General features: G+C 46.0%; 1 protein-coding gene across 2 annotated transcripts in view; it reads left to right on the top strand.

Annotated features, from left to right (window-relative positions):
* The first annotated feature begins 7705 nt into the window (after positions 1-7705).
* Positions 7706-10553, top strand: part of LOC147017516 (protogenin-like) — a 125237-nt gene continuing 122389 nt past the window's right edge. For both annotated transcript variants that reach the window (XM_085847231.1, XM_085847230.1), the window contains exon 1: positions 7706-7972. In XM_085847231.1, coding sequence (XP_085703357.1) covers positions 7903-7972 — 70 coding nt within the window. In that variant the 5' untranslated portion in view covers positions 7706-7902. The remainder of the gene's footprint in view (positions 7973-10553) is intronic.

Genomic DNA, 10553 nt, shown 5'->3' with positions numbered 1-10553 from the left:
CTTGCAACTATTGAAAATTGTCCATCGGCTGAGTGGCTGAATTCAAATATTTTGTCGCACTCTCAAGGTAACATTATTTCAACCCCCCCCCCAAAAAGTGTAGAATTTACTCTTAAAAACGATATCCTGCTTGTTGGACAGACTGAGTGGTGTTTGCCTTTGAGTAGATAGGAACTAAAATTGTGATTCATTGAATTCGGCGTAAGCTCAAAAACGACTAGAACGGCACTCGGTAGAGCACCAGGGTGACCACTCCTCATTTTCATAAATGCCAAGGTGAGCCAATGAAAAAAGCCAATTCATAAGGTTTCGGAAAAGCGATGATAATAGAAAACCTATATGCCAAGGTGAACAACGAATAGCCAAGATCTTGTGAAAAATGCCAAGGAGTGGTCACACTGTCGAGCACATACCTTTGCCTGGCTGAACAGTGTTCATTTTATATCCGACGAACAGGCTGCATTTGGATCCGGAACTTAACCAAAACGTAATCAGCTTATTCTTGTCACCTTCCCACTCATCCACCAAGTTTTGTCATAACCCATCCATAACTTTTTGAGATGTTGTGATGTAATATCGTTTTTAGCCCTATCGCTCAATTGTGAAGCATCACTTCAATACCACTTATTATCAATGTGTCCTTTGCTATTAATAAATTTTAATCAATTGTTCATTTAACCATGTACGGTGGTGTAATGGTTTGAGCGTCTGCTCTGAATCTGGGAGGTCGGCGGTTGGCAGTCATACCAGACTTTTTTTTTTCTCACTCTGCTGATGAAATCACCAGAGGCATTATGTTTTCGGGTTGTCCATCTGTCCGTCCATGTTAATTCTCTTTTTTTTTCTTCTTTTTTCTGAAACTGCTTATCCGATTGACACAAAGTTTTTACCATAGGTGTGACTACTTATATAGAATGTTGTAATGGGTCATTCCATGTCAAATCATCAAAGAATCTGCCGTCATCTCTCAGATTTTTGTAAAACTTTGGGAACCAATTGGGAGCCATGAAAAACGGCAAGAACTCAAATATTTTTGCTAACAGCCTCTTCATTAGTGAGATACAGACTAACGAACTTTGGACTAATGAGCATGACATCGCGAATTCAAATGGCCATATCTCTAAAAGTATAACACCTAGAGAGCTGGTTTTGGTGTCATTTTAAAGGTATTTTCATGCTCTATGAATTTGTCTGGGCAACATTTTCCTACCTCCAACCACAAAAAAGTTATCACAAGATATAAATTTCAATCGTGAATCCCCAAAAAATTTATCCTTCAAATTTCCTCAAATTCATCCCAGAGGTACCTTATGATGTCAAAAAGCTTCCACATAAATTTTGTGATGGGCACTCCAATAGTTTCTGAGATATGAGCAATAATGTACATGTACGTATGGCATATATAGGTTCGAAAATCAGCATTTGTAATGTATTATACAATCAATAAGTGAGTTCAAGTACACAGTGTTCACTAACCTGACTTAGGCTTTCAATTTCCTCTTCAATGCAGCAACAGCAGCACTTGTTTCTTCCCCTCAGGCCCAGTTGAAAATGAAAGTATATGATACTTCAAAGCAATTGATGGTCGTTCCCTGTGTTCCCTGTCATGGCTAGGTTAGAATGATTGTATAATACATTACAAATGCTGATTTTCGAACCTATATGCCATACGTACATGTACATTATTGCTCATATCTCAGAAACTATTGGAGTGCCCATCAAAAAATTTATGTGGAAGCTTCTTGACATCATAAGGTACCTCTTCGATGAATTTGAGGAAATTTGAAGGATAAATTTTTTGGGGATTCACGATTGAAGTTTATATTTTGTGATAACTTTTTGTGGTTGGAGGTAGGAAAATGTTGCCCAGACAAATTCATAGGGCATGAAAATACCTTTAAAATGACACCAAAACCAGCTCTCTAGGTGTTATACTTTTAGAGATATGGCCATTTGAATTCGCGATGTCATGCTCATTAGTCCAAAGTTCGTTAGTCTGTATCTCACTAATTAAGAGGCTGTTAGCAAAAATATTTGAGTTCTTGCCGTTTTTCATGGGTCCCAATTGGTTCCCAAAGTTTTATAAAAACCTGAGAGATGACGGCAGATTCTCTGATGATTTGACATGGAATGACCCTAATGATAATTATGATGTCGTAGTTCACGTGGTGTGGCAGCCATGTTGGAAAAAAGGAAAAACTTTTGACCTCTATCACCGAAACCGCTCCACAGAAAAAGTTGAAACTTGGCACATGTGAAGTACTTCCCATGGGAAACAAGTATGATTAAAAAAAAAAATAATAATAAAGTTGTCGTAGGTGGTTTTCTTATGATGTCATAATTGCATACATCGAACCCTTTATCTGATCAGTTTGAAATTTTTTGAGTGTTATCTTGGGCTAAATTGTTATTAGTCACATAGTTTGGCTGCCATATTTTTGTGCCTCCGCTGACTAAGTCGCCAGAGGCATTTTGTTTTCGGGTTGTCCGTCCAGTTTGTTGTGTTGTGTTGGACCAGTTTGTGATTTTATTCAGATCTGCAGAGAGCGAAGAAGCTGCTGCTTGCTGGTCTGAGGGACGACAGATGCTACGGCAGAGCGTGGGATCATCAGCAAAGAGATAAAGAGGATTTTCCAGAGAGTCGGAGATATCATTGATGAAAACCAGTAAAAGAACAGGGCCCAGAACGCTGCCTTGAGGAACGCCAGCCTGGACAGGAAGAGGGGATGAGAGAACTCCATTTAGGTCCACACTTTGGCTGCGACAGGAGAGGAAGTCTGCGAGCCATGAGTGGAGATGGCCTTGGATACCATAGGAATAGAGTTTGGTGAGCAGGGCAGGGTGCTAGACAGTGTCAAAAGCACGCGATATATCTCAGGATATGGTTCTGATTTCATGTCCGGCATTGAGTATCTCCATCCATTGTTGGGAGAGCTGAAGCAGAATATCCAGGGTAGAGTGACCTTGTCTGAAAGCATATTGGTGATCGGAAATCAAGCTATTGGAAAAGTGGAAGGATTTAATGTCTGAAGCGATGATGGATTCAATAACCTTGCTGATGATTGGTAGAAAGCTGATTGGTCTGGAGTTGCAGGGATCTTATTTGCACCTCTTATGCAGGGCAGTAATGTTTGCTGATTTCCAAGCAGATGGCAGATGACCTTGAGCAAATGAGAGGGTGAATAGAATGGAGAGAGGTTGAGCAAGAGCAGAGGAGCAGGTTTTCAGGACACGTGGGCTGATGCCATCTGGACCGATTGCAGAATCTGAGTCGAGGTTTGACAGCAAACTCTCCACCTTGTCAGGAGCAAAGAGCACAGAGTCCAGGGACAGCTGGGTGCGACTTGGTAAGGTGGGTACAGAAAGCGATTGGTTTCAGACGCAAGAATTAGATGCAAACACTGAGTTTAGGCATTCAGCCTTTTCACGTGCGATGTCAGCAGTGTGGCCATTTGAGGTAAGGGAGGGGATGGAGTGGAAACATACACCAGAAACAGATTTGATTAGATGCCATCAGGAATTGGACGGAGAGAGGTTTGAGAGTTCAGACTTGAGATTGCAAAGATGTAGTTTTCTGGCTCTCCTGAGTGTAGACACACACTTGTTCTTAGCTTTATGGAAGGAACTGAGATTGCCCTCATTTGGGTTTGCTATCTATGAGGCAAAAACAAGTTGTTTCAGGATAATTTCCTCACCATAAGTTTCAGTGAACCATGGGCAGAAGGAAGGGTAGGACAACTGAAGATGAGAAGGGATAAATCTGTGCCTGAGTGAGAGCAAGTTTCTTTGAAAGAATTCCCAGGACGAGTTGATGTTTGAGAAAGTAACAATGGGAGACGAGTCTTGAAGTTTGATGGTTGCTTAGAGAACCTGCCAGTCAGCCTGAGTTAAATATGCCAGACTCGATGGCGCTGAGGTGGTTCTCTAATAACAACAATAATCGGTGATTGATTTGAATTCATCCATTTATTCGACAAGGAAATAAAAAGTTCTTCAGTATAATTATTTTTCATCATAACAAATTGTTTGTTGACGTTTAAACCTGTCCGTGCTTGTCATTTCTCTCCATTGATCCAGCGTTGTGTGAACCTAGATAGACGGAGATTATAATTCCCAAACTAATTAACTGTCATAGTCGGCATGCACCAGCAGTAAGTGCTCGGCCACCTTACTTGAAGTCGAATCAAGATAAGATTGGTGCATCGTCGAGGGCGTGTTCCCTGGTCAGGAGGCCACGTGACCTCTAGTTAAACGGAAAATTAGACGGTGGACACTAGAACTCGTGGTTAACTGATTGGCATTCATGGTTGTTAAGCAACCCACCGTACCGAAGTTCATTGTGAGCGGTGGTTCCAGGTCCAGTTCTTCCGAGGAGAAACTGGGAATAACCCCCTCGTAATACACTCGGTACCCGTGGCCATAACAATGCATTTCTTCAATCCAATATGGCTGCCAAATCGTGTGACCGATGACATCAATTTTTTTTTCTGTAGACCATTTTATCCATAGATGACCCTCAAATTTTTCATACTGATCAGATGTTGCATTCTACATTTGCAATCATGACATAACGAAGGAACCTATGATGACATAAAAAAATCACATTCCCCACGAGGAGTACTTGCCGTGTGCCAAGTTTCTATATTTACCTTGGTGCGGTTTCAGATAGAGGTCCAAAGTTTTTCCATTTTTCCAACATTGCTGCCACACCATGTGACCTATGACATCATAATTATGGTTAAATCATTCTACATGAGTATTTTTGTTTTTTGTATACATTGTGCACCTCTGGTGAAAATTTTGTCTCAATCCGACAAGCGGTTGCGGAGGCATTTTCCGCCTCCTCTTCCTCCTCCTCCTCCTCCTCCTCTTCCTCGTATGGGAATATGTTGATTAATTGTCAAGTTTTAAAACACGTGCATGCATGTGGGCGGGACGAAGTTACAACAATACATTCATTTCCTTCATTCTCTTCCTTTTAACGAGGTGAAACGTTTATTATTTTGGGTGAATCTTCTTCATAAAGAGGTGATGGTTTATTGAAGTGATTTCCTTTGTTTTCCTGAAGTCCTGGATTTTCCCTCTTCTCTTATGTAACGACGAACACAATTTTTCTCACGCTGTGTGTGGGGTGGGGGTGTCAGATAGGGGAGGGGAGAGAAGGGAGGCGATTCCGGCCAAAGCCTTTCACGAACCAACTGGCCAGATCTGACCATATAAACTGAAGGTGACAGTTGTCATGTCATGTTGTCAGCAATAACTTGCCTACTCTTCACGTAGGACACTGTGGGATCTTCAACGTCCACCAACGAATGTGCGGAGATGGGACACAGTTAAACATCCATCCAAGCGACGGCACACACATTGATGAATCACCGTACCTGTGAAACACCAGGATGACAGCTTATACCTTGATCGACATTCAAACGCAGGCGAGACGGCCAAAAAGGTGTGCGTACCTCTCGGCCGTGCAGCTAGCCTCCTGATTGGACGAGAGACATAAAGCAAGTTTACAAGACGATGTAACAGTAAGAATCATTTTAAAAACTCTGACCTGTTCTGTTAACAGGTCCCGTAGGAATGCAACCATAGCCTTTGAACCAAGTTATCGGGTGAACACAGACCCCGAGATTAATAAACGCATTCCAAGTTTATATAAAAATAAATAAATAAATAAAAGAGCAAATGTTGACACTTCTTCGTTTGAGGAGGGGCTCATGTCCGAAATGTAGCTTCACCTTCCGTCCCACAGTGTTGAACATTCCACTCCTGGGCATTCATTGGCGGACGTTAAAGATCGGCACGCGTCCTTCGCGAAAAGTAGGCGAGCTATCGCCGACATCCCAAACAAATTTCAACTTCCTGCCTAAGTGAGCTCTATCAGTGGCACGGCCACGCCCTCAACCAGTGATGCGATCCGCATGGCCACGCCCTCAACCAGTGATGGGATCCGCATGGCCACGCCCTCAACCAGTAATGCGATCCGCATGGCCACGCCATCAACCAGTGATGCGATCCGCATGGCCACGCCCTCAACCAGTGATGCGATCCGCATGGCCACACCCTCAACCAGTGATGTGATCCGCATGGCCACGCCCTCAACCAGTGATGCGACCCACTGGTCTGAGTGGCAGAATAAAGCATAAGAAGAAGAAGATTTTGATGAAAAGTTTCGATCTCTGCTCTTTCAGCCTTGTTTTCCTGCCCATGCAGAATGACTCAAAGTTCTTGTGAAGTATTTTTCCCAATTTATTGGGAGTTTCCGCTTCGTATTTGTTTCCTGCTATTTTTCATCCTCTTCTTCATTTTCCCCGTTCCTTTTGACCGTGGGTCCAGCACAATGCTGTTTATCTCTCCCTCCGCCACGCTGTTTTACCGGACGTTTATCTGCGTTGATGAGGGATTCAAAATCACCATGACTATTCATCAATTGTTCACTTTTGGGAAAACAATGGAACGTTTTCCATCTGGTTTTCGAACACAATAGCTGATTGTTTGTGTCGATTCGGCGCACATGTCCGTGTGAGATCAAAGGCCAGCAGCAGTGCGTGTCGGCACGGTAAGCACTAACCCTAATAAGCAGCACCAAGTCAGGGCGGAGATGTTGATCACGCGGTGATCAAGTAGATTCCAGTGCGGGAACTTCAAAGGTTTGCATCGCAAGGCAGGGCGTGAAGCGTTATTGGAGGAGCTCGGGGGCGGGGCCACGGGGCGGGGCGTGAAGCGTTATGGGAGGAGCTCGGGGGCGGGGCCACGGGGCGGGGCGTGAAGCGTTATTGGAGGAGCCCGGGGGCGGGGCCACGGGGCGGGGCGTGAAGCTTTATGGGAGGAGCTCGGGGGCGGGGCCACGGGGCGTGAAGATTTATGGGAGGTGCTCGGGGGCGGGGCCCAGTGCGCCACGTGCGTTGATTGATGAGCGCGCGCGCAGGAAACACTGGTTCGAACTCCGCTGGATCGAGAGGATGACGGAGCTGGAAGCGATGAGGAATGGCTCTGATGAGAGTCGGGAAACGAAACGTTCATAACAAACCGCGATGTTAACTCGCTAATTTGAAGTATTTGATTTAAAATATTTTTATATGGTTTATGTTTTTTTAAACATCTTACACGTCACGTTTCGTCCACAGTGGTTTTTTTTTTTAAACTGGGATGAGCATCATCCTTCCAGGTGAAGCCCTCCACGTGCCCGAATCGTCGGAGCCACGTGATTAGTTGATCATTGGTCCGGTTCGCTTGGAAGTCCCAATTCTGTTTCCTTAAAACGTGACGTACTAATTGCACAAGTGACACACTACCCAGACTGCGAGGGTGTAGTTTTGTTGGTACGTACAATGTAGATAAGGTTAGGGAACCGATGGAAGAAGTGGAGTTTCACGTCACGCTCTTGTTACGCTCGGTCATCGACCGTCACCGTGATGCGCACATCACATCACATGTTCACCCTCTTCTCTTCCCATCTGCACTTCCATGTATATGTTGACGTGAAGCTCGTGTCGTGACGTCACATGTATTAAAGGTCCACACGTCGTGATTTTGAATGCTACACACAAGGCGAGATAACCCTGAACTCTCGATTCGAGTGGGACCGCGTGAGCCGTACGGATTCCGCTCTGGCCTTCCCTAGGGTGCGCCAAAGGGTCGCGGTGCCGAGATCAGAGCGAACCAGCACTGGTCGGTCTCCAACCGCGTCCACCCGACCCGACCCGCCACATCACACCACACCACCAATCCACCGACCTCCCACCCCGCACCCACTGCCAACCTCGCGGCTCCGGCCCAAAGCGGGAGGCGGAACCTCCGGTCCCTCCATCCGCCCCCACCGTGCCCCACGAGTGGCCCCGTGCGTCCGGACCACGCTGCCGGTTCAGATGAGAGGCGAGAGGTGGCGGGGTGCAGCTCGCGATGGCGTTTCCGCGGATGTTGCTCGTCATAGGGAGGATCTTTACCACCGCTGTCTGCTTACCGCTGTCAGGTGAGTCGGAGCGCCCGAAGAACCCTCCCCGAGGATGTTTGTTCGGGTGTTTTGAGGCCATTGTTTACTGGCTGGGTTTCCGCGTGAAGTCGGCATGCGTTTCCGCCGAAGGTATGATCCTCGAGATTTGTGTGCAACTTGCGACGATGTCCCGAGTGGTGGAAGCGGAGCGATTCCACGGAGACCCCGCGCTCCCGGACGGCTTACCTGGGTCGGCTCGATGCATCGGGCCGGACATTTTGTCCGCTGTCGTGCCTGCGGGGAATCGGAGGTGGTGGTGGTGAAAGGGGGGGGGCAGGGCAGGTTAGCGAGGTCACGTCGCAGATGGCTGCGCCAGGCTGCCTTGTCCGGGCACGGCTTGGAGAGACCAAGAGCCTCCGGGCCCGGCGACGCGCTCCGCGCAAACTTTGCGCATTTGTTGGCGCGTCCCCAAACTTCAGTGCACTCGTCCACATGGACGCTCGACACTCCGTGCGACTTCTGACGCGACACACAACACTTGTAAACGTTTCGAATTGTCGTGCGAAGTTTTGCACCGAACTGTATTGTTCCCTTTCTTTTCCTCGACCTCGAATTGCTTGTTCGCTTTGGAATTGGTTGCGCTTTCCCCCAGATGCCATTAGTCGCCCTGTCGTGTTGCACACAGTTTTCACCTGGAAAAGAACCTTTTATTATTATTATTTTTATTATTATTATTATTATTATTATTATTAATTTTTGAATCGTCCATTTTTGCTTCGATACCGTGAAGACGCGCCTTGGGTTGCCACATGTCTTGTTTGACCCGATCCCCTCCAGGGCGACGATCTTTCCAATGGGGTCGCCTGTCCCACCGGGATGCCGTCGGTCGCATGTGAGTGAACAGCGATGTTGATGCACAAGTTGCTCTGAAATCCCCGTTTGAGCTTCATGTTACCAGGGCAGCATCAAGCGCTGCTTCGGATACCCGTGCGAAATTGGATGCGACTAAAACTCGGCTAGTTCCAGCAGGGGGCACTGCATCGAAAAGCACCTTGTCCACACACGTACTTCAGACTCCAGAGCACGCGAAGCCGGCTATCTTGTTTACAGCTACTAAACATCACAGTTTAATCCCACACCTGTTGATGACCATTTGGTCTAATTTGTGACTTTCTGAACGGCCACCACCCTAACAGGCTGTTGAGTCTCTGTACGGAGATCACATGTGAAGACCATCCATCCGTTGGGACCATCCTCCGTGCAGAGCGTTGGTGCTGCCTAAGCAGTCTCCTTGGCTATTTGGCACAATCCTAGACAGGTCGCCACTCTGACACAGTATACCAGCAAGCTGGCACTCATTTTGTCGACCTCAGAAGGATGACCGGCCGAGTTAACCCCACCTGGTATTAATTCAATGGCTGAGCGAGATTTAGAAGGATGACAGGCCGAGTTAACCCCACCTGGTATTAATTCAACGGCTGAGCGAGATTTTAACTCAGGACGTGTGAAGACATTTTCATTTATTTTCCACGGTAATGAGCAGCCGATTTGAGAAAGGCTGTTTTTTCACGTTCGGGGGAGAAGTGGCAACATCATTGCAAAAAGAGAGGAGGCGTTTTAGCGGAAACATTCGGAGGGGAAGAATATTTGCGCATCCGCCACACACTGTGGAAACATAGGTTGGGGATGGCAGCCGCTCATTTATGTCTCTAGAAATCCAAACTGGTGGGTTACCTGGACTCATTCACTCACCTTAACGACTGGGAGAGATCTGTAACGGAGTATTATGATGGAGGTTTCATGCGAACGCAAAGATTTTGTCGCTCTTTTCGTCACGGGTGATGTTCCTGGGGTACATGCTTTACCCTGTCAACATTAAAGTTACAATATACATGAGTTCAAGGGGATGGGGTGGGGGGGGAGAAGAAATATATTTATTTTCACTGCACCTTCATATGATAACAGGATCCAATCATGTCCCTCACCTGTAACTGGAGGAAATAACCTCTCAGCTCTCACCAAATCAATTACCCCAGGTGGCCAGGATTATATAAATAAATTTACTCCTCCTGTGCTCTTCTAGCCGAAGGAATCTGCAGGAAGCAACCATAAAAAGCAACTCGTATATATGTAGTACTTGTGAATGTTTTTCAGCTGTGGAGGAACTCAAGTAGAGTTTGAAACCGCAAAGGGCTTAACCTGTGCAGCTTTTCATGGTTGCTTTATGCAGTTTTCTTCAGCCACAAAGCATGGGATATATATATATATATATATATATATATATATATATATATATATATATATATATATATATATATATATACATATATAATTAGTATCGTCCAACGTGGGTTTAAGTATGCCTAGTGTTGGCTTAATGGTGAGGGTGGTGGGCTTTGGATCCAAGGATCCTGAGTTCAAATCCCACTTGGCTATTGAAATGATACCAGGTGGGGTTGACTCTGCCTGTCATCCTTCTGAGGTCGACAAAATGAGTGCCAGCATGCTGGTATACTGTGTCAGAGTGGCGACTTGTCCAGGATTGTGCCCAAGAGCCAAGGAGACTGCTTAGGCAGCACCAACGCTCTTCACGGAGTATGGTCCCAATGGATGGATGGGT

Source organism: Eptatretus burgeri, chromosome 11 (genome assembly GCF_056783735.1).
Source record: "Eptatretus burgeri isolate ZD-2024b chromosome 11, Ebu_testis_v1, whole genome shotgun sequence".
Classification (NCBI taxonomy): domain Eukaryota; kingdom Metazoa; phylum Chordata; class Myxini; order Myxiniformes; family Myxinidae; genus Eptatretus; species Eptatretus burgeri.
This window is presented reverse-complemented; position numbering and strand designations above follow the sequence as displayed.